The following is a 26,642-nucleotide window of genomic DNA, read 5'->3' as shown; positions in this document are numbered from 1 at the left end:
ATTTATAAAACAACGTAACGTTTTTTTCTTTTTACAATGCTTTTATTAGGTTACTTTTTGTTTATCTGTTAGAGTCAAATTTTGCTTTATTACAATGCTTCATTAGTTTACTTTTCTCTTTGATTGTTTGTTAGAGTAAAGTCTTGCATTATTACAATGCTATTATCAGATTACTTTCCTGTTTGTTTGTTTGAGTCAAATGTTGCCTTATTACAATGATTTTATTACGTTACTTTATGCTTGTTTGTTTGTTAGAGACAAATATGGCAAACTCAAATTTCACTCACTTCAATATTAACTACAAATCTGAAAATTATTTTGTACAGATACATAAATCCGATAACAATACAATATTTTCATATAATTGTCACTCTAGCTTATTGTTTTACTGCAAAATTAATTATTAGAAATGTATTTAAATTGCGTATGTGTTTAGGCAACGTCAGTTAATTATGCATTACTTTAATAGACAGAATAATGGTTCAGTGCTGGTTCAAGACCTTAACATGGCGCCTTTAACGGTAAAGTTACAAACAATTGCCTTTCAAGTGTTCTTTTACCTTTCGAGTTAAGAATAAAAAGTAAGGTATTGAATAAGATTAAGAAGCAAATAATAACCATAAAAAAATAAAATAATGCTTTATAAAATGCACTAAAAAGTTTTTTTTTTGCGGTGTAAAATGAAGAAATGGGGCAAATACTAAAAGCAGGGGCGCGATTTCATGCTTTATCCTCAAAAACTCCAGCTCTTAGTCTTAGTAAGAGTTCCAAAGCTTTAGTCTTAATCTCATTTCTTCATTTTACTCCACCAAAAACATTATTTTCTCTTTTTTTAGTGTATTTTATAAAAGCATTGTGTAACCTAAGTGCACAATTAGATATAAAGTCCACAGTTCGATAAAACTAGTTTTAGCAACCACCAGAACTTATTTCGATAATTACTGCAAGAAATTACACTATTTTTGTTCCTTTAAAACTTTGTATTTCCGTAATAATTACTTATCATTTCTCCGTCGTACGGTATATCTCAAAAACATATCTATAACTGATGGCGTTTCTGCTTATTATAATCTTAACAGCATAAATATATGTGTCCACAAAATTTAACAGCATAAATGTGCAGGTCTGGCCACCAAAAAATTGTATCTTACGAACCAGACCATTATTCTTAACAACATATGTATATTATAGTTCTACACAGTGGCGTATTTAGGATTTTGTTTCGGGAGGAGGCGGTTATACACAACACTTGAATAAGCACTTATATTTTTCCTTTTGTGTGCCTACAAATTTTAATGAACTTTTGAATACAACAAATTTATTTCGGGGGGAGCTTGAGCCCGATAGCCACACCCCTAAATACGCCACTGGTTCCACATATGCATATTATCGTTGCAATTGTTTTTTTTTTTTTAAATTTATTTATTTTACAGTATTCATTCGTGTCTATATATCCACGTTATGTTGTAGTTGTGTAGAAGACATAGCGTATACAAAAAGAAATCACGCAAAGTAGAAACACCTTACTACGATACTGTCCATCTACTACATTAGGAAAAGTGTTAATATCTTTTTCTTTACGCGCCACTGTATATAAACAAAAGTTTGTTTACATTTGCATCCAGTTTTATACAAAATTCTTTTGAGTTTCGTCACTATTATAAACATATGAAGCGAGGTATTCAATTTGTCATTCCAAAAATATTATGTTTATCTGTCAACATTTCTACAGATTTGACTTCTTCATATCTGTTACTAAATCCATCAAGCGTACATCTTAATTTGTATCTTGCTCAAGGCATTAAAAATATATATGCTTGTTTCAGTTTTAAGGGAAGCAACTGGTAGCATGCTCGCATAAGAGTGCTAATTACCAAGCCAACAACAACTTGGTTAGTTGAGGAATTTAACTCTAGAATCTTTTGAACAACAGAATTTATTTCCACAGCATGCAACAACATTTAAGTTCAACACACAGACATACAAACACACCAATAACAAAAAGAAAAAAAAGAAAAAGAAAAGAAAGAATCTAGAAGAAAATTGTTTTAGCCAACAATCAAGTTATCAAACAGCCTACTTGTACGTGGCCAGTCACAAGAAGTAGCTGCACTTACTTGGTGTGGTGGGCTGTTGAATTATGGTGGTGGATTTACCGCCGGGGAAGGTAGCATTTCTCTTGTGCCGACCCTGCAACAATGGGATAAAAATATATGTTAATTCAAAGATAAATACATAACTTCCTTTGTCAAGGTTTTTTTTTTTTTTTAAAAAAAAGGTTTGTCTGTTAGTGTAGCATTAGAAATTCTTAGCTATATACAAAGGTTAGCCGTTTATCGACTTCATACTATTTCTTCGATTTTTCTTGAGGTACTTGACTTACGTCGATTGTATCCTCTCCGTTAAAATTTCTTTTGTCGATTTTAGACTGAGCTATAGTCAAAGCACAATTATTTACGCTTTAAATAGTACGTCTATCACTGTAACTAACTGAAAAGTATCCTAAAATTGGTCCAACGATTCGAAATTTATTGTGAAAATTTAAATAGGGAATAACAACTGTGAACACTTGCAACTGTCATTTTAAAACCTTAAATTAAACCTGGTGTAAGAATTTGACACCACATGCAATGGTCTCTGTAGACTCTCTTATTCATCACCATCATTCATAAACACACACACACACACACACACACATACATACATACATATATATATATATATATATATATATATATATATATATATATATATATATATATATATATATATATATATATATCCCCACGCGCACAGTGGCGGTTCGTAAGGGAAGTCACATTGGTAAAAAAAAAAACATCATTACAAGTTAAGGGAAGAAAACCTGTCTGCTGTCCTAATTCTTGTATATAGTTTCTTCCCTGAACTTGTAGTGATAAAATTGACTGTAAATTTTACTAATGTGGCTTAACTAAAGATGCACCACTAACCCCGTGGTATATATCCTCCATTGTGTAAATATTAACCCTTCAGTAGGGATGTTAAGAGAAGCATCTCATCTAACTTCTTCTGTTAACATTCTCTGAATAAACTGATCTATTATAGCATAGTTTCCTGTCTCAGGAATCAGTATTTCGAGTAACAAATGTAAGTAAAAAGAAGAAAAGTTTTGTTCGACTCAATTCATACTGCCTTGAGGACGTTCAAGGCATTATTCATATAGTAACACTTGAATTATTATCTAAGAACTGAGAATGTCGTCACCGACTGTGGTGGAAACAAAAGTTTCACAGCGACACCACATGGTGTCACTACTGTATACAATAAACGTACTGTCCACAATTATAGCTCCCGTTTTATTTCAATAGAGACGGTGTTGTATGTTAGTTATGGATAACTATGTGCGTAGTACACTAATTTAAAACCATCTTCGTATTATAATTATATTATACACACATATGTTATATATATACAAGAATGGATCATTTATCGTGATCTACACTTGCAACTTTAAAACTGATAGAGAAAACAAACTAAAATTTTGTACAATGCAAATATTGGTAGGGAGACATTGTTTGACATACTTTGCCATACCACCAGGTTAACAGTATTGCTATCCGAACAGTTATATTTTTCAAATAGCACTACGTTGTGTTACTGCATATTTCGAATCTAGATGTAAAACGAAAACTTAAAAAAATTCACACTTATACGGCGGATGTTGTAATAATTCGAATATTAATTCCAGAATTTTTACCATCAAAATTTGTCTTGATGGAAGATAATTTCTTCTTTGCCAAATGAGAACACTTTTTCTTGATTTCTTCTTTCAACTGGTGCAATAACGACGCATAATACTCTCCACTTATCGTTTACCCTTTTTCCAAGAAATCGATGAACATGATTCCGCGTGCATCCCAAAAAACTGTGGCCATCATCTTGGCCGATTTCACCTTCTTCGTCTTCTTCGGAGCTGGATCGCCTTTAAAAATTCATTGTTTCGACTTTTCTTTTGTTTCTGAAGTGTAGTAGTGTATCCATGTCTCGTCCCCTGTTATGTACCAACGCAGAAAATCGTCGTAAATGCAACGAAAAAACGCCAAACAAGTTTCCAAATCAATCACACGATTGTGTTTATTCTTCATTGAGAGCATACGCGGCACCCATCTTGCTGATATTTTTAAACCCAATTTTTCGTGCAAAACTGAAAACATTGTACCTTGTGATATGCCTGTAACCTCAGCTATTCCGCACACTTTGGTTTGTCGATCCCTCAAAACCATAACGTGGATTTTGTCAATCATTTCGGAAGTCACTTCCACTGCGCACCCCGAACGATATTCATCATTTGTGGATGTACGGCCACATTTACTAGTTTACCCAATAGTAAACAGTCGCGCAAACACAGTAGCATGAACTTCATCCAACTCGCCTTTCATCTCTGTCAGTGTTAAACCTTTTAAAAATATAAGTGTTTAATAACCACACGATACTCATTTCTTTCCATTTTTCTAAATAAACACAAGTTTGTTTCTTCAATCGACTATGACAATGAAACCACATGACGGATATAGCTGCAACTATAACAGCAGTTTAGTGAGGAATGACGCTTACTAACAGCAAGCCTTTTTCGATACTACAAATGTCATCTATCGGATTTTCTAAAGACCTACTGACCGGCCCCATATTTGTCTTTTGTTTCCCGGTGGTAATCTTTAGGATTTTTAGGATCTGACGGTGATATTTGGAGCAATGAGACGAAGCGAGAAACATGACAATTATCTTCTCGCTCTCGAAATAAGACATTTTCACAAGTGTCGTATAAGCAACATTACTTAAGATCTTAGATCTCAAGCACTGTTTTCGTGTTACATGGTTCATGGTATAAAAACTAGAAATTGATCAATTGCTTATACGAACACAATAGATAACATTTATGGATCTGGAATTTGGAATTTCGGAGTTTAACATCCCTTTCATAAGCGGGGGTATAGAGCTTAAAGTAGAATCTGAACGACATGAGCTACCACCGGGAATCAAATCCGGGATAGGGCTTATTAGCATTTACAGATACGTAAGTCATTACACAATGTACTCAAATTATAAATATGGTTTAAACGTTATCTCATGCATTTCGTGGACCTCTCGTAACGCGGAAGAATTCTGATACTTTTAGTTGAAACTAAGAAAACAAAAATCAAAGCATAAATTTGGTTATTAAGTTTATAAACGAGACAAGAAAGAATTCTTCAATAATCGAGAAGAGTTTATTTCTCGTCCCATTTCGTGCACAAGACTACATTCACTCAACATAAAAAAAAAAGAAAGAAAAAAGAAAAAATCTGCTTGTCCAGTCAAAGATGTTACACGTCTCTCACGTAAGTGAGCTCATTGAGCTATGTAATGTACAGAGTACAAACTGCGCGTAACATCAGGAATATTTTGCACCTTTAGTACTTCCAGTATTTGTTCTTTATAGTGAAGTTCGTGCACAATTTCTGAACACACACACAAAGTATTTCTCAAATTCAAGAATGAAGTAAGATTAAATGATCACATATTTATCATATATTAAAAATTGCCATTTAATAAAATAGACCACCTTTGTTTTGGTCTTACGGGACGACCCTAAAGCTATATAATTTGAATTTTAAAAGTATCACATTAAAATTGGATAAATTTAGATAATAATGACATAAAACATCATGTATAGGATTTAAAATAAGGTCAATTTAAAACGTGGTAAAAAAGTGGTTTGAAAAAAATGAAATGAAATCTTTGAGTTTTACGTCCCACGATTATGCCGGTTAGGCTAAAGGAGACGGTGAAGATGAATAATGAATGAAATGGTGGAATGAAGAAAGTGGGAGGAAACGGGAGAACCCCGAGAAAACCCACGCACACGGTGTTTGTCCACCACAAAGTTCCCTTGGCGGGGGCTGGGATCGAACCGAGACCCCAAGCACCAGAGGTGAACGCTCTATCACTGAGTCACCGCTGCCCCTAAAATAGTTTGAAATTTCGCCATGAGTATGTCTTTTTTTTTAAGAGATAAGAAGAAAGAAAAAAATTCTAACGTTACAGGCTATCGAAAGGCTATAGCTGATTAAATGGCTTTTACATGATTATTACAATAATATATATGATAATGGTCTACATAAGACAATGGGAACACCAAAGTAGATTATTTAAAAAGAAAAACATGACTATAACCTAACTTAAAAGAATATACTATTTTTAAAGAAATTTATGGATACCTCAGAACTATACCTATATATATATATATATATATATATATATATATATATATATATATATATATATATATATATATATATATATATATATATATATATATATATATATATATATATATATATATATATATATATATATATATATATAACGTTTCAAGGCAAGATTACATTACTGCTTGTATTCTGAAGAAGCAAAAGACAATAACAATCTCTGTGTGTGAGAGTTGCACTCCCAATAATCGCAAAACTAAACAATAACCTTAAAAAAGAAAAACACTTATGATACAAAATTCCCACACAACTTGTGATACGTTCACATTAAATATTAATGCGAATAAAAACCAAAGAAAAATATATCTATAAAGTAGTTCTAATTAAATCGTGCAGCGATTCTCCAGACAGAGACAATTCGCAAACACTCGAAAAACCACGTCACTGTGAATGAACGATATTCTACACGTGTGAGAACTCCAGAACCAAGTAACACTGCTGCTGTTCCTTCTTTATAAAAATGAAAAGAGTAATGCAGTTTTCTAGTAAAAAGAGTAAGTAGACTCAACACTGCAATGGAATGGAATGCAACCATAGAGCGCAAAGTGGGAAGAGTTCATGTACATAAATGAAGGATTACATCACTACAGGATGAACTATTTAAGACTTTAATTATCTTTTGCGCCTACGATTACACCGTCTACAATTTCATGTTCTATGTTAACATACATCAAGTAGTATGTGTACGGTATTCTTTTTCAGACTGTTTTTACATACACAAACTTGGTAATCATAAGTTATTCAGAATTGTTAACTCACGTTAACGCATGTTCTTTCCGATAGTCTAATGGCCAGCGCGCGTGCCTTTGGTGCACGGGGTCCTAGGTTTGATTTTTAGTGGGAGAGCTTTGATATTTTAAAGCATTACGGTTGTTAGAATTCCACCTTGAACTGTACTATGATACAGAATCCTCTATGAAGTAACCTCCCCCTCTCTCTCCCACATACACACACTGAAGAAGTTTGATTCACGTTCTGCTGAGTTTTATCGCCGCGGAATCCATAGTGCCCAATTATAAGCGACAGATAAATGCTGCTGATAGGAACTATTCTGATCTTCCAGGTTTCTCTTACTCTATGTTATCGCTTTCCTTTTTCTAGGCTCAAAATTCGACAGATCTTTTCTCGCATATTTGTCTATTAAAAGCTTGCCATAAGGAATCTGCATGGATTGTGCATATTGATAATATTAAGCAATATCAAAGTTGCTATCTGAATAAGATGATTTCTAATATACTGTGTATGAGGATGTTTCCTAATTTATCAGAGAAGTCAAAACAAATGCATCAGGATTTTTCATAAGATGCGTTTGTATTTTAAGGAAAGCTAGTAAGCTGAAAGTGGCGAATTTACAATTGAATGACTGGTTTATTTAAGAAGTTATTAATATAAAGGGTGAATTCAGTAACATTTTTTTAATAGGGACTTAATAGATAGATCAAATTGAGTTGAAGTTATATCTGTGAGTGTAAAAGCTTTTAAGAGTATGAAGAAAAAGCAATTAACTCGTAAACCTAAAAATTGATGAATTGATGGTGTATGACAAACCATGTCACTTATTGAGGTGAAACTATTACTGAAATATATTCTCACTAAGCTTTTCATTATGATACTAGCAAGACAACAATATACAGTACGATGAATGAGATATAGCTTATAATTACCATTAACTCAACAAACAAGTTCAGTTTGGAAAGAAAAGTTTTTGAGGTAAACATTTGCAACGTTTCCCTTGTCTTAAAAAAAAAAAAAAAAAAAAAAATCCTAAACCGTATTTTCCTGTATCATTTTTAAAATATGGAAAGATGAACGTAATCCTATTACTCGTACTATTATTTTTATTTGAAAATTCCAAAATCTTCCTGAATACACTTATTACACTAAAAACTATGATATTGTTCTTTTATCTACATACTAGTTGAACCTGCGCTCTCTACACAGCGCATCATTCGCATATGAGCATAAATACCTTCTCATTCCTCACATCTGTACATGTCCCTTTACAGACACAAGTGAAAAAGTCTTGATTTAAAAAAAATCGGCAAGGCGTATCATAAAGGGGACCTCAATATTTCGCATCGTTTGCAAGATTTGAGCCTACTTCCGGATGGAGTTTCTAATTCATGCATGACCAGGGTTTTCTTTGTTCTTGCATGCAGTATGTAATAAGCAAATACATTACATACGCAATTAATTATAATCGCAGTTATATATGGTGTTCATTGGGCAAATCACTCCAAAAATAAAGATTCATCTTACTGGTTAAACTGGAGAAATGGTTATCGTTCCGTTTTCATTATTATTTGGCCATGAAATAAACGCCTGAGACATATGCAACACCTATATACAACAGCATGGTGTTGGAATGTATAACGCGTAGGATATGGTGCTTTAATTTTTTTTAATTTCAACGCTTCCATGCGTACCCTAAAAAATGTAATAAAGAAATAACGGCCATGTTTTTAAAATATTCCATTAAAATTGGACAATCTACGCAAAATTTCCAATCGATTAGTGAAAACGTCATCTTTCTAGAGCCTGTAGTTTCGGAGATCTCATTGTGGAAAGGATTGGCCACAAATATATAAATTTCCACAACATATAGTTTAAAAGATCTCGGAAGATGGAAGCACAATTCATGTGCATTGATTTTGGAGAAGGCTTATTAAAATACAAAGGCTCTGAACAACAATTTTATATCATAAACTTTATGAAAAGAATCTAGTTAACTGATTTATTTAAAGTATTCGTACTTAAAATGAAAATGTTTGTTTCTGTTAAACGTGAAATCACACATAACCTAAATGAAAGATTTGAAAGCAATAGTTATACGTTGGAGCTCGGGCGCTTTTAATTGCTATTGTAGCATTTTAATAGATAGATTGGTGATTGATTGAAATGCTAGGCTTATATGTTTGACTCCAAACCTTTCGACAATGAGACCTCGAAAACCACAAGAGCTAGAAACATGCCGTTTTCACTGGTTCATTCCTAATTTTGTGTAGATTGTCAAGTTTTCATTCAAATTTTCGAAAATCATGTCGTTATTGTTCTATTCAACATTTTAGGGGCCGTTCTGAGCCCATAAGATTAACATTGTTGCAGGCCGAAACTACAATATTAGGCAACCAGTACAAAAGTTCCGTATGGAGGGTTGACGGACATTGCAGGGCTTTGCTTAAATCTGAATGGCAAAACCTATTGCATGCTGCCAACTTAAAAGGTCTCAAGAGACGCAATGATGCATACTCGGACGGATATGAATTTATTAGAAAAAATTCCACTTGATATCGTGTTACTTCTACAAATTTGCTACAAACTCACTCCAACATCTATACATAACAATTCCCTTCCTTTGTGGATTTCCAATCCCTTGTTTGTGTGAATAAAGAGACATGCACAGTAGGAAGGAGTTTCCAGGTTCAGCTAGTTATATGTTAAAAATGAGAAGACTTCGTATTGTTTCCTTCCAATGTGCGTTATCTCGCAAAATATATATACTCTACACCCCCACATTTGCAGAAAATTTAGCACAGAAATTAGAATCGGAATATAAATCTGTGTTTGGCAGATAATATACCGTAGAATCTCACAAATATTTTCACTATCTTTTATTTCTTCTTTATATTTAACCTTACGTACACCATTTAGAGGGACAAGGGCAATTCCTCCCATGTTATTATATTACGCAATAGTATAACAATATACTAATGACTGAAAAACGTGAAGCTCTAACTATATCAATAGAAAATTATCCTCCCCCTCCCTCAACAAACGAAGCTTGAAATGACATTTCTCTTTAAACTCCCTCGTGGTTAAGTTAATTAGCGTTCTCGTTCGAATCTTTAGTGGTAACACTCAAGTTTGAAACTCATGGATAGAAGGCACAGTCCCATGTTAGTATCTTACATAGCCACACTATTAACATATAGTTGTAGAATACTGCCGATGGTATAAAGCAAGGTTTATCAACCTGGTTGTCGGGAACCCTACGTACTTGCGAAGAGAGGTGAAAATCATAAATGTAATTAGGATATAGTAATGGTTTGAATTTCTTATTCAGATAGACATCACTATTATTTCCATAATTATTGTCAAATATTGCGAAGCATATTAAACAAGAATGTTTTTTTTTTAATGGAATAAAAGAGAATGAAATTGCTAAAAAGAAAGTCCATATTGAAATACACGAAAAATACAAACAGAACAAAAACTTCATATTGAAATACAATTCAAACTGTGGACTAGAATGAAACTTGAGCCTCGTGTGATTTCACTAGGCTTTATAAGCGATAAGCATCAATTAAACAAGCTTATTACAAGTCGGAAATTATTTATCTGGCAAAATGATGTGATCCAAAGGGGTTGTGATATGAAATAGGTTGAAAAAAATCAGGTTGAGAATATCTGTAATCGCTCTTTTCAGTAGGTTATCAGTTTATAAGCAACACGATAAAAACTTAATATTGTGAAAAACGTAAAGCAGACGTCTCAGCAATTTGACAGAATATATTATCGCTGAACTAACGTATTTAGTACGGCACAATTTAAGCAGGTAAGTTTAGGTGAGACTTTTGAAAATATTGTACTAATAGCTTACAATGAAATTCAATCCTTTCTCCTTGAAAAATCCGGTTTTCGTTTAGACGTCCCTAGTTACTATTTTAGTTTAATTACCTGATTCAGAAAGTATCTCATTTAAATAGTTGCATTTTAAAGCTTACAACTGGATTTGAACCTACTGTCTCCATAATTTATATCCTACAATGAGTAAAAATGTTATTTTTAAAACTGAATCACTCTTAACAAATAATATGCCGGAATCCGTTCCACTTAGAACACACAAACATAGATCTTCATATGCAATTACGCTTCATAAATACAGCTTTAGTAGGTTATTTTTGACCAACAAATTTGCATTCCGGTATCATTCACAGATACGACACAGCCAGGTCACACAATAAATCAACCAGGTGTTAAAGACTTGCACAAAGAAATGTAGGATACATTACTTCTCAGAGTTGGATTCATTAAATGCTTGTGGTAACTTTGGGCTTGTCTTCACAATGTTTAAAAACATGGGTTTCTTATGTGATGTAATTTTCTTTTTATGAGTGTTATTGCCACTAACGGTGACGCTGGCTGTTAATTCTGACAAAACGTAACCTCAACACCAAACCTTGTCATCTGTCTTCCCAGAGTTGCCACTTTCCAAGTGATCTGACTGGTTGCCGCTACTCACGGGCGGTTCATCAGATGATAAATCGACCACAGAATAAGACAACTCTTCATTTGCTTATATCTCACTAGTTTTTTTTTTTTTCTTCATTTTCCTGTTTCGACTTACGGTATGTCTGTACGTGCTCCGCTTTCCATAAAACAAGGAAGACAATTTTTTAATGCCACCAAACTACTCTTCAAGCAGTTCCTTGCTTACGCAAAGAAAGGAAAAAAGGTCTGTTTGTGGCTTATGTAATCGTATCTCTTCAAGTCGCTTCGCTCTATCGCTGGTCTTCTAATAAAGTCATAAATGTTCCTTAAAGAGTGCCATGTGTGAGATAAAGGTCCTTCACTAATTATACACAACCACATTATGAACTTCCGAAAGTAAGAAAATGCGGAATACCACACAAGTTGATCCAATAAGTTAAGGCTGTTTGTTGCTCAGATCTTTAATATGCTCTCCATTAGTTACAAAGTTGCTCATCAGATGTCGTTTAATTGTTTGTCTGTCTTCTGTTAATTTGTATTTATTGATTTTTTTAAAATTGAACTAGGTTTGAAAAGTTGAAGTTAGCAAATTTCACCGGAATTTCCAGATATTACACTCTTCTTTCACCATACAGACACAAACATTGTGATGCATTTCCAAACATAAGATTCATATTCACACTCCTACCTTTGTCTCTTTATTACTGTTTAAGAGATAACACAAACCGACTAACACTTCCGCATATACACACATTCCTAAATCCTGCGATAGATTTCTACATAAATTCATCAATTTATGCACTGAATACTATTGCTTTCGAACTTATTATTCAAATAATTTGTTTGGAGTTGGTGGTCTTTGTTGATGGGATGAAATTCTTATGGTAGAATATAGTTGGTTGCAGTGGAAATTATGATGTTGGGCGATACTTCATAATTCTGATGGTCCGACAGGACACAACCGGCGGTGGCGGCATGGCTTTTCACAGAGTACCACATATTGGTTGGCAAGACATAACCCGATCAACGTTCTTTATATTGAGAACTGACAATTTCAATACATATACTAGTAGCATATTGTGTATGTATTAGGAATATAATCAAATTAATTAAACTAATATTAGAATCCACTGCTGGCATCAGGGATCCTCTTCTCTTTGCATTCTTTATGTTTATACTACAGTACATGATATTATGTCACTTTAAGATTTAGTGGGCCCCTTAGGACTGGTTCTTTCTTTCTTCATGTGTCGGGATCTACATGTCTGTTTTTTACGCCACTGAAACAGAGATGGCCCCTCCCCTAAAAAAAAAGATACATCGAAGAGTTAAATTTCTATTTTATTTTATTTTATTTTATTATGTAAAAATTAGAATTCGTAATCCTTTGTGGTTATTTTGATTATTTGATTATTACAATATTATAATATTATTTAACTAGGATAGTATTCTGAACTGCACTAAATTCTGATAATCATTTACAAAATAAGCTTTCCCCAACTCCTCCGTGATAAGATCTACAGAACATTGCCAGATTAAATTGTTATGTGCAGAATATTCATTTTTAAAAAGTTTAAGAGTTACTAGAAATTGAATTTATTGCCATTAAGAAATTACTAAGTGGTTTCAAATTTTTAAAAAGCACCTTTTGTTTCCGATGAATTTTGGACAAAAAGTAATATCATTGTTTTAGTTTAAAACGCAAGAATTTATTCCACAGTAGAGCAATATTTTAGAATTCGCACTATTCTGAAAATAAATATAATTTCACAGTTGGATGGTATTTGTAATTATTATCATTATTGTTGTTGTTTAAATATATATCCCTTCCACTATGGTTTCGAACAAATCCTGACACACCCCATTCTCATTCCGTTGTCTATTCTAAACGTGTAATACCTAAAGCAAAAATCAACATCGGTCGCCACTGAATAAAATATTTTAGGTATATGTACTTTCTCTCCATGTAAAGCAACACAAAAGTGTGAAAAATATAAATCGAAACGTATCAAGCATAAAATAATAAACAAATAATTCCATAATACACATTTCTAGTGAAATAATTCTCTACATTTCAGGACTTACACTATTGTTTAAATGTTTACATTTTAAGTGAAAACATATATCTAACCAATGTTACTCATATTTATATATGAAATGAAATCTTTAAGTTTAACGTCCCACGGTTATGCCGGTTAGGCTAAAGGAGACGGTGATAATGAGAAATGAGTGAAATGGTGGAATGAAGAAAGTGGGAGGAAACGGGAGAACCCCGAGAAAACCCACGAGCACGGTGTTTGTCCACCACAAAGTCCATACAGCGCGAGCTGGGATCGAACCAGGGACCCCAAGCACCGGAGGTGAACGCTCTATCACTGAGTATATATATATATATATATATATATATATATATATATATATATATATATATATATAGAGAGAGAGAGAGAGAGAGAGAGAGAGAGAGAGAGAGAAAGAGGATGGCCAATTTTAATCTTTCCACGGAAATATCTCGAAAACGGTTGAACAAAAATGAACTGAACAAAACTCAAATAGGAAATACCATGGGGCAAATTGAATGATGACGTCGCGGTGGCCATTTTGAAAACGGTGACCCATATGAAAAATCTTTTATCACAATGCTGTTTAGTGTATGACGATCTATCGAACGAGGTATCACTTGACCCATATTTTCGTTTAAAATTTCTAAGTTGGGCTGGGTCCCCGTGAAAGGCGGCCCTGGAGGGCACCGCGACATCATTCGATTTGCCCCATGGCTTTCCTATTTGAGTTTTTGTTTGGTTCATTTATGATCAACCGTTTTCATATTAGTGGTACTTGGCGTTTATCTGATAAAGGTAACATATCTTGGCGGCCATTTTGAATACGGTGATCGATATGAAAAATCTTTTGCCACATCGCTTTTTAGTTTTCAAAGATCTATCGAACAAGGTGTCACTCGCTCCATGTTTCCATTTTAAATTTTAAAGTTGAGCCCCGGGCCCCCTTGAAGAGCGGTCCTGGAGGCATCGCGACACCACCATTCGATTTGCCCTATGGTATTTCTTATTTGAGCATTTGTTCAGTTCATTTATGTTCAACCGTTTTCGAGATATTTCCGTGGAAAGATTAAAATGAGCCACCCTATGTATATATATATATATATATATATATATATATATATATATATATATATATATATATATATATATATATATATATATATATGTGTGTGTGTGTGTGTGTGTGTGTGTTAAAATTCATATTAAGGAAAGTTTTACTCGGGATTCATTTTCAGACATAATAATAATAATAATAATAATAATAATAATAATAATAATAATAATAATAATAATAATAATAATAATAATAATAATGCATTGATAGAGTTGTCAATGAAATTTTAAATACTATTTTATGGAGTAGCTACCCATACGGAGTAAGAGCAGTGTTTCTTCCAGACATATCTTTTGGAGGAGCACTGGCCCCGGAGCTCTGAGTGTCTCCCGGAGGAGACCAAAATAATACGTCTATAATATAATATTATTAAAATAGTATAGTGTGAAAGTAATATGTGCCCCTCCGAATACTAAGTGTGCCTCCCGAAACACTTTTTCTGAAAGAAACACTGAGTAAGAGGTCTGCGTGTTACCAATTAACCACTGCAATTTAAGCATATTAATATCACATTATTGGAAAACAATGAACCTCATTGTAAGAAGCGTTTTACAAGAATAAGTCCAATTCACATACACACGAAAGCATCACAAAATACACGAATGAGAACAGAGTTTTAAAAACTCTCACGTCACATGAGATTCTCGTTAAACTAACTGAGTAATCACACTTAAATCACAACGAAGTTAAAGCCTTTAGTTTTTCAGTGGTAATGACACTCTAGGCTATTCTTTGCCTTTAATTGGTTTACAAAGAAACAGCAGAAACTGTTCTGTTTATCCAAATGGGGCATTCAAAAAGATGCAATATTACAGAAAATTATTAAGAAATGATTGAATTACATATTGCTGATAAAGTATTTCTATTGACTTCCTATTTTTTCTAATAAATAGAACCATATTATGACTTATTTACGCGTATACTAACCAAATTATAAAACAGGCAATTCAATATATTATATGTAATATTTTTTTAATATGCAGTATAACGTATACCCCAATCCCACAGCTGCACTGATAAACCGATTTTCATCATACCACGAAATCATGCAATTGAGATATAGGCTAAAACTAAAATATTACGCAGGTTATGAGAATTATGTTTACGTAACTTAAGGAAAAGAGGAAATGCTCTTTCACAGATTATGCCCATCTACCTTCAATATTTCATTACTTTTGCGGAAATAACGATAAGAAGAGATTGTTGTTCAATTCGAGGCACAGCATTGATGTTATTTGGACTACGGAACAGGAGTTGGACTAAGGAACAGAGCAACTCTCGGAAAATAAGTCTAGAAGATGGATGCTGCCTCACATCTTGTTTGATATCCACGATTCAAATAGATTACAGACAATACTTCTACAATTTGACAGTATTTCGATTCACCAATCATTACATGAAATTCTTAGTTCTAGTTCTTCCAATTTTTGGTAACAACGTCGGTTTATTAACGATTTCTTATATACGTTGTTACATTGTTTCAGTGTAAAATGGACATTGATTTGTATCTGAAACACTTGTAAATAAGAAATAAAAAAATTAAAAAAGTTATTCAAAGGAAAACATTCTACGATAATATTTTTATATGCAATAAACTTTTGATTATGTAGAGATGTCCGCAATTTTGATATTTAATACTAATCTGTCTCTTGTTTCATTATATTGTGCAGAAAAAAGTTCTTAATCACTTGAATGAGAAAACAAACTAAAACCTGAAAGAAAAGTTAACAATAAGTTTAGGATTCAATTAAATGTCAATGTAGTGAAACAATTTGTCCCTTCGAATTTTGACCACTATGTTCTAAGTTCTTGCTTGTTTTGCTTCTCAAGGAACTCGAGCACCATAATTGCCAGAAGGATCTCCGAAGGCCAGTTATCACAGCCTACGCCAATTTGCTTTGGAGAAGGCCTTCGTGCTAGTCGTCAACAATACCAATATAGAGCAGATGTTCATATCTATTGTCATGGAAATCACCTCACTTCGTTTATGGCATGTGTATGAGAAAGTGTAACATATAAACACAAAACTAAGAAACTACTAACTTACAGAATTGAGATTTTAATTATATATTTTCTCAATGACTGTCCAAAACTTATCTGCTGAAGCTCTTTTTTTTTTTTTTTTTAATTTTTACATAAGTACATGCAAATATGTCTCCCTTTGCTTAAGAGTATTAGATATCCGCCATCTTTTTTTTTTTAGCTCGTTAATTTATACGTGGAAGTGTTTTTTTCTTTCTTTCTTTCTTATAGGAATTTGAAGGATGTTATTTAACTGCTTTCTTTTTAAAGTCTAAATAAATGCTCCTTGCTTTCTGAAAAGCCATTTGCTTTATATATAAGCTTAATGTCTGGTTGTCTAAAAAATATTGAGATCTTTGAAGGTCAAAATTGAGAATATATTTGTTATTTGGAAATAACATTATGACACCACATATGCACCATTTCGTCCCAAGACTTTCTGTCATTTTCCCTACAACACAATAATCCAGTTGCCGTAGAACTTCTATGGTTTGTGCTCAAAAACTTGTAACAGTTAGTACTCACAGGCCTCTGAAGAAACTAATTTAACACCACTCGGAGAGTTCTGAAAAGACTGACACAAACAATAGTCTGACGGTGCCCGGTTAGAGCTATATGGTAGATGCATTAAATACTCCTAGTCAAGTTCTAGGTCGTTAAAGATATATGCGGTTTGGCGTTGTCAGCGTGGTAAACGGCACCCTTTCTGTTGAGCAGTTCTGGTCATTTCTTTTGAATTGCTAGGTGCATTGGCGCTTATTGTCAACAGTATAGGTTTGAGTATATCGTTCTGTCCGGCGGCGGCAGCTCGTAATACACGATACCCTCCCAGTCCCACCAAACGCACAGCATAACCTTCCTAGGCGTCAGTGTCAGCTTTGCCACAGACTGTGGGATTTCTCCTCACTTCAACCACGATCTTTTTCGCACATTGTTGTCGTGGGTTATCCACTTCTCATCACTCGTGATCAACCGCTTCACAAATAGCTCGAATTCCTTGTTTCAGTAGAAATTCCCATATACAAATTCGATCGAATAAATATTTTTGAGTCAGATAAAGTGACACATACATGTAGAGCTTCTTTTTGCAGCCAGTTTTCTTCAAATGTTTTAACACTGTTTCGTGACAGATATTTAGGTCACTCATGGTGCCATGACTACTTACATGCCAGTCTTGCTTTACTTTTGCCAGAATATCACTCACTTTTGCTGTGATTGTTCCCTCCTGCGAGGAGTATCTTGAACATCGAAATTTCCAGAAAGAAAGCGACTGAATCATCTTTTGGTTGTTGCTTTTAATAGCGTATTTTGCACAAGTTTCTTCACAAGTCAGCATACATTTGGCTTTTATCGAAATACAACTGTAAAACATCACTCATCTTCACGGGACAATAACTTATATTTGATAATAAGAATTTCAATACAGTACACTCCCGAGTATCAGGCTGGTGACTATCTGGTCTCCGTATTATCCGCTCTAGTTTCCAGAAGCAGTCATCTTACTAAGTACTTTTTTCAAAAACTATAAACTGTAAGTTTTGACTCTTATCTTAGGGCTACCTTTTCATATCTGTGTACTGTAAAATCAGTTTGAGTCAATTTTCTTAAGAATTAGGCCTACGATTTACGTTAATGTTTCGTTTATGTTTGCTACATTTAAGTTAGGTATACAGAATTTATGTTAAAATGTGAACAGTTTACATATACTGTACGTATTCTTTAACTTACTTTTTCTCTAATAAATTCTTGAAGCGTGTAGTACATAAACATTTATAAATTACCAGCACACAGCCAAATAAGAAGTGAGAAAATAGGTGCTGTATTATAACAGTGAGTTTTAGTATAAAAACTTTGTCTTCTGGTATTGGTGGGGCAAAGAAATAAGTTCATAGAAACTCCGGCCTATCGGGCATTTTTGTTATTCGGCCTGCCTTTTCGCCATTAGGCCGGACACTCGGGAATCTATTGTACTTTTTTTCACTAGCTCCAACTGTCAGCGGTCACACGAAAGCTGTGACTCATATACCTTGGGACTTAGGATCCGAACTCAGCTCCCATCAAGTGGGCTTTGGATAGACTAACTACGTGTGTGGGGGTTCTGTTTTCTCATATTACACCACTTCATTCTTTATCATAAAATCATCGTCTCCCTTAGCCTCGGTGCACAACCGTGTAGTGTTGCGCACGAGACGAGATGAGTCGAGACAAGAAATAAGATTTTGTCATATTTTTATCTCAATTCTCGAGTAATTCTTTTGCGTCTCGTTTTGTAAATTTTTGTACAAAATTTATGCTCTAATTTTGTTTTGAATTTCATCTAGAAGTTACCAGGATCTTTCTGTGTCAAGAGAGGTCCACGAAAAGTGTGGTATGAGAAGAGTTAAACCAGATTTATTATTGAAATATATTGTTTAATAACTTATGTATCTTTAATCGTTGATAAATGCACTTCATTGTGTTTGTACTTTATCATTTTATAGTTTTTTTTTTAAATTATGTAACACTAAAACAGTGTTTGAGATCTGAGATTTAGTTAAACTAATGTTGCCCACGATATTGAAGAAATCTCGTCTCGATTCGAAATTTCTTTTGTCGAAAACATGTTTCTCGTCTTATCTCGAATCTGAAATGCACTTCTCGCCTCGTTTTTGAACCAATAATCGAGACAAGATGAGAAATTTCTCGTCCGCTAGGCATTATTCGCCGTGGAATGTTTTTTTTTTTAAAAAAAAGAAGCTTTTCCATATAAATCAATGGGATAAAAAAAAATAAAAGAAGGCGAAGACTCACTACACTTAAGAAAACCCATAACAATTCCTTTGGAAAAAGTAATATTCAATTCTGCATAGTAATTCAAACAGGGCACGAACAGATTGAGAAGGAAAATATAACTATTATTATTCTGATCGATGTTACACTTGAAATCACCATAGACTCTGAAAGTTAATTTTAATGTATATACAAAGTTATGCTATGAGCCACACATCCTATAGCTGAAACATATTTCGAATATTTTAAATATGCAACCTTACTTAAGATCAATCTAGAATTTCGCTGTAAAAATTAAGCGATATGAACTTCTGTTTCGTTTTTATTTGCATAACAAGGAGAAAATCCATAAAAAATTAATCTGTGAGTAACTAAATTTATAAGCACTTCAGTTATAGTCCTTTTACAGTAGGCCTAACGGATAATAATTAGCGGATGCATAAAATGCAGGTATAAATACTACATAACTTGCTGGAAGGATCTATTGAAAATTTTGCAAATAACAACTTTCGCCATGCATTTTAAAAAGCAACTATGTAAGAGAACTTATCCATGTATTCTAAGAAATGTTTGGTCGTTAAGCAAGTAAGAAATCTTTGGTCTTTTTGCAGATGCTGTTTGTTGCAGAGTTATTTTTAAACAAAAGCAAGCATAATTCACAAGTCAGGTGCAGTATTAAAAAGAAGAGGAAAAAAGTAATCGGCGACCCTGTGAATGCGCGCTTCTGCATTACCTGCATACAAATGTTACCTGGATGGCGGAAGCCAGTGGATCAGACCCCGGTCATTGCAGGTCAACTACTTCAAATGAGAGGCGAGTGAGCACAAGCGGGGTCTCTTCGCATCGCATCCTGCTCGGCCACTCTTCGTCCCGTAGCAATTAATAATGATGGAGGCAGCGTTGCCAGCAACAGTTATTATTCGACAGGGTGTGGTTACAGAATTAAGGATTGTGCCCACATGGTTCCTCCCCTTCGACACCCATCAAAGAAATGATAGCACAGAGAGATCCTACAAGTTATCATGCAACTGCGCTATCATTTCATTATCTTTTTGACACGAATCATCATAACAAAACAGGAAAAGAAATTTGACGCACGAATACCAATTCAGAAGATTAGCAGCATTCTGTATAAAATATTTTAGTTTTATTCCACTGATACACTTATCGTTATTAAATATATTAAAATAGACCCACATTAAGAGAGATTGGATAAGCTAGTATGGATTAAAAATTACGGCTTAACACGGATTTTAAGACTTTTCATTTTATATATATATATATATATATATATATATATATATATATATATATATATATATATATTGGCACAATAGTTCAATGTAAAGTCCGATACGTTAATGCTGCAGAACCGATAGAAGTCTAGAGACATACTCAAGATGCAATTTATTGTATTAATAATCGACTTCCTTGTGGAATTTTCGATGATCAAGATAGTAAAATACAACTTTAATATGAATATGACGCTTGCATCGATAAAGCTCCATTAATGTACCTGACATTTACTATTGTGCCACTTTTTCCGAAAAACTTTACGGTCCCGACACCTACAAGATGGCGGGAATTAACTTCACATTGAAAATTGTTTATAACGTTTTAAATACTTAACCAATTTTTATTAATTAAAAACCATTTTGTTCCTTACAATGATAGAATTGTTATGCATTGCTAAAATCTCAAAACGATTGTGGATGTTTATGACAGGCTTCTGCAGATACTCTAGTGGTACGTTTGCAAGAACTTGGCGAATTCGCTTCTTTCATTCATCAAAAATTTTTAGTTTTGTGCGATAAACTTCCTCTTTCGCTCATCCCACAAGGGAAAAAGAAGTCACAGGTTGTTACGTCAGAACTCCTTGCCGGTAATTCAAGAGGGCCACGACGTCCCAACCAGCGTCCTGAAAAATGGGTGCCGAGGCGCGCACAGACAGGGCGTGTGAAATCAGGTGGGATCCTCATCTTGCATAAAGATTAGCTCGTTCAGTCTTCAAGCATAGCAAGACACTGTTGTGCATTCATTGTGTCCCGAATGACGTATGGACCCACAACTTTCATACTGCATTACCCAAAGGTCACAGTGTCACATGTCGCGATCGGACACACTATTGAAAAATAATCACTGAAAAACGGGATGCTTATAAACTTAACATGGGAAAAGCATTTGGCGCGTGAATTATCTTTGTAAACAATGGAATGTAGGATTTTCAGCATTAGAAATAGGGCGAAGCCCTTTTCGTTTTGTTCTGCGAACACAATTTTTCAAAACCATTATGTTTTCGCTGATATGCCAAATTCAACTATTTACATATTATCGGAAGCAATTGATGCACTAAAAAAATTACGAATATTCAATAAAAATCGATCGCTTCACTCCAAATTTGCGATTATTGTGTACCTAGTATATAAATGGTTTGATATCTTTAAATGTTTCTGAGCATTATATAGTATTTTTAACTTTGGATTGAAAGAAGTATTAAAAAAAACATAAATATATGCAACTCCAAATCATATACTCTTTAGAACAGTAATTCCCAACTTCGCGAGTACCAGGGGAAGATGTCAGGATCAACCAAAGAGTCTGTAAGCTACTAACAGAAATAAACTGTGAAATTATGGGGGGGAAAAAGGACTACTTGTAATTACCATTTACAATTTAACTTTACGGTGTATCTACAATAGACCGGCACTTTATGGTGTGCGTGTGTGTCAACTGTTTTTGCGAATAGTTTGTCAATATTTTGCTAAAGTTCATGCACATTTTCAAGGTTCATGCTACTTTACAACACAGAAGTTGATCAAACATGTCTATAACATGAAACATTATACACGTTTACACAACATGTGAAAGAAAATTCTATTTCCAAATGGCATTGATTCTTTTTGGAAAAATGTTTGTATAGTATTTTGAGTATACTTAGTGATTACTGTTTCAACTAAAACTTATAAGTTTGATGTGGTAATAACAATAATTGTTTTTGTTCACTTTCCCTTGATATTGTACGTTTTTACTACTAGCATACGATTGATAACAATAAAGTAATAATACAGTATAATCAGTGATTGACAAAGAAATGTTTGATAATAGAAGTGACATGGAGTGAAACAGAAGACGCTATTTTAATTGACTGGATTAAAGACAAATTAGTCTTGTGAGATTGCAGCTCAATGATTGGTGGAAGTTTACAATCCAGATCCTGGTACTTAAATTAACTATTTCTTCGCAAAATCTATGGTGCAAATTTAGAATCCAAAACGAATACACATTAATGGCACATTTACTTTTTCTGGAAACCACTCTTCTTAGTACCCTTATTTTTTTATTTATTTATTTATTTATTTTTATGAGAGGATTTGCATTCCTGAGTGCAGATTCACTTTAGGAGGGCTTAACTATTATAAATATAAATAGAGATATAATTTATCAAAACTTAAATTCTCTGAATAAAACGCTTATTTTCTTCATGACTGCCTATGAAAGATATTCTCTCACTTTCTTATTTAATCACACAGTGAAACAAAAGTATTCAGTTTTCCTTTTTCTCTTCCCCCTCCCCCATGCAGAAGTAAAGTGATTGATAGAATACGAAAGTGAACAATTGGGTCCATTTTTTTTAAAAAAAAGAGAATAAAATAAGTGAATAAATAAAGAAGCCAAAAGAAACAGATAAGGTAACACGAAAAGAAACCTTTTTACTTTCTTTTTGCCTCTTTTTTCCTGTTGCAGCGAGTTTACATACATAATGTCATTTGGAGATTTCTCAAGAGTTATTTGTGTGTGTGAAAGACAGGAAGAAACGGTAAGCAATGTTATGTGAACCATCGGAGCAACAGCCCCCAACAACAACCGGAAATGATGATCCCCACTCTGCTTTATGGAATACTACAAGTGATTACAAAAGGAAACAGAGGGCCAAAAATGGCAGTTTCGGAACATTAATGTCATTAAGAAAAAAAACTTCGTAATGTTTTTGTGAAGTTGCCACGGGAAACACAGCCACTTTAGCATCCCTTCTTCAGACATAAACGTCTACTCTCATAATCGCATACGTCTCTTTTTCCCCTCCTAACTATATGTTCAGAAATCCTACAGATAAATTTGTAGTTCTTTCTTGAGTTCCATGGCTGAATGCTAAAGGGAGGGCAGGAAAAGTTAACCTTGACAAAATCAAATCATGGAATTCCTATTAGCGTTTTTTTAAAAACAAAATCAGACTAAAAGAATACTGGAGTGAGCGATAAAATATAAGAAATTCGCGCGGAAACTGATACTACAAGAACGGTGCCAGTACTTAGTGCTCAGTGGAAACCTCTCCCTCCCTCCTCCTCAAAAAACGTTGGAATCAAGACAAACAACATAAAGCATCTTTCCTCTGAAATTCTTCGCAAGTGATATAGTAAAATTACAATGAATCAATGTCAATTTTACTGTCATATTATTCTTTTTACATCACAATAGAACATTGTCAGATAAAAAAAACAACAAGAAACGATTACTAACCTTCTTAACGATTGATAGTAAAATAAACAATTTAATGCCTTCCTTAACGGTTGATAGTAAAATAAACGATTTCATGCTGTTCTTAACAGTTGATAGTAAAGTAAATGATTTAATGCCCTTCTTAACGACTTATAGTAAAATAAGCAATACAATCACCCTCTTAACGGTTGAAAGTAAAATACACAGCGTTTGAAAGCCCTTGTTAACGTATTTCTTTCTTAATGGTTAATAGCAAGCGCCCGTTTAAAAATTTTTGTTGCATGGAGTACTTTGTTCTGAGAATCCACTACTGCAATACGCTACGATTATGTAATACTGAACTGTTACTATTCTATACACGAAAACACAATACGTAACTTTTAACTATTGTCACCTATATTCTCAGGGGGAGGGGGAATATAATTAAATTATTTTTATAAGAAAGAGTACAAATGACGTGTAAGATCAAATCTTTAGGCTACACCAAACATTTTTCCGCTAAAGCAAGTACATTTTATTTTAATAATCAGCGAATATCTGTCGAGTTATGAAGTTTGAGGGGGTCCGAACTCGGTAGACACTCCGTGAGTGCGCCCCTGGTTGACAATACAATAAACAACGACTGAATGTTCTTCTTTGCCAGTCTACCTTTTGGTTGATGCGCAATATGAATGATTGTTGTTTTAATACTAAACACTATTACGAGGGCCATCCGGAAAGTGATGCCCGTTTGTGCAATAAAGACACAGTAGTACATATTAATAAATATACACATTTTTATTGGAAAGAGCATACTTTACACTACTTCTCCACATAATCACCAAGCAAATTGAGGCATTTGTCATACCGCATGACGAGTTTTTGTATTCCAGCGTCATAGTCCTCCGCCGCCAGCGTATTGAGATACGTAGTCACGCCTTGTTTAAGTTCTTCATCGCTGTCAAATCTTTTTTCCGCCAGAATGTTCACAGAGTTCATCAATTGTGACGCAACGATCGTTCCTCACGCATTCGTCTACTGATCTCAGCAGTTCGTCTGTAATGACAGATGGTCTCCCTGAACGCTCCTCGTCGTGTTTACTCCCCCTCCCCAGGTTGAAGTTGCGACACCAGCGCCGAACAGACGACTCGTCCATCACATTGTCTCCATACACCTCCTTTAATTGGCGATGAATTTCACAAGGTCGAACGTTTCTTGCATTAAGAAATTTAATCACGGTCCTCACTTCACAACTGGCGGGGTTCTCAATTCGTTTAATCATTATGAACGAGCACAGACACTGCTGGCGTCACGCAACCTCGCACAGAGCAGGCAGACAAGCCACTGACGCGGTCTGACCTTGCCCAGCGGCTCCCCGAGTCGTCAGCGCTTCATGCGGCGCAAACGGGTACCACTTTCCGGATGGCCCTCGTATTTTAATTTTATCCATATTCCTTGTGTTATACTTAATTTAATTTAACGAATACTCGGTAACTAGTTGTAATTGTACAGAAAAAAATGCACTGCAAAACGAAATGTTTCCACTATCCACTACAGTAATACAAAAGCTTGTATCAAAGTAATAGATAGAAATACCCAGGAATAATGACCACACCTTCAACCTCTCGTCGTTTTCACTGAAAACACTACTACTTCGATGATAGTGAATTTGCAATTTTGCGGTAATGACATTTAAACCACGGCTCTACTGAACAGAGTTCAAAATTAATATTAGTTTTTGGAGGTTGAATTAGAGTAGCGGCTCGTGATGGAAGTCATATACTATTTTAGCGCTACAAGCTATGAAAATATAACTTATCTAATGTCCTAATTATTGTATATACGAATTAGGACATTAGGTAGGTTTTCTTTGCTTAGCTGGTAGCGATATTTAATGCTAATTTTTAACGTTATGACTTCCATCACGAGTCGCCACTGTCCAACTGCGAATTTGTAGCCAACCCAATATTCTAAGTTCACCTAAAGAGAAGGAAAGAGGTTCTCGTTTCTCTTAAATCTCACCTAAAGATTTAAGAATTAATAGACAGTGTAGCAACAAGTTGGCGGACTACTTTACTGTCATCACAAACTCTATGCACACTATTGTTTCAGAATATACGTTTTTTCTAGCATATTGATGCTAGAAAACTGCTTACGAACGAATACCTTTTCACACCTTTCTCAACTATTTCGTAGCTTTTTCTTTGACATTTGAGTTATAAACTCTCTTATGGACATCGCTGGATTAATAAATGTATAATAAAGGATTTCCATAATAGTAGAAATATTATTTGTTGTAGTGCGCACAGCAGTACGTATTACATCTTGAACTTCGGTACAAGCCCTATTTAACCAAAATAAATAAACAAAATTATGTTTCATCCTATAAAAGGTCTCTGGATAACGAAATAGTACGCATCCAAGTAGAAACAAGAAATTTCTCATCTCATCTCGATAACGAGACGAGAGGTACATTTTTAAAATCAAGGCGGCGAGAAGACAAATTTCATGAGATTCATAAACAAGTCTTTAGTGCACTGAAGTCTTTAGCTTTCAAACACTACTTTAGTGTTCCACGGTTCATAGTATAAAATTTATAAATTGATAAGTGATTGTATGAACACAAAAGCATTTACAAACACAAGAGCAAGCTATAAAGATACGCAAGCTATTATATCTTAATTTATTCTAATAATAAAT

General features: G+C 34.1%; 1 protein-coding gene across 4 annotated transcripts in view; it reads right to left on the bottom strand.

Moving 5' to 3' along the window:
• The window catches only part of osp (myosin phosphatase Rho interacting protein outspread), a 255,383-nt gene that overhangs the window by 136,369 nt on the left and 92,372 nt on the right, over positions 1-26,642 (bottom strand). For all 4 annotated transcript variants that reach the window (XM_081751269.1, XM_081751271.1, XM_081751270.1 and 1 more), the window contains exon 4: positions 2,118-2,190. In XM_081751269.1, coding sequence (XP_081607395.1) covers positions 2,118-2,190 — 73 coding nt within the window. The remainder of the gene's footprint in view (positions 1-2,117; positions 2,191-26,642) is intronic.

This window comes from Thermobia domestica, chromosome 3, assembly GCF_964235325.1.
Source record: "Thermobia domestica chromosome 3, izTheDome1.hap1.1, whole genome shotgun sequence".
NCBI lineage: Eukaryota > Metazoa > Arthropoda > Insecta > Zygentoma > Lepismatidae > Thermobia > Thermobia domestica.
Note: the sequence above shows the minus strand (reverse complement) of the source record. Positions and strands in the feature narration are given on the sequence as shown.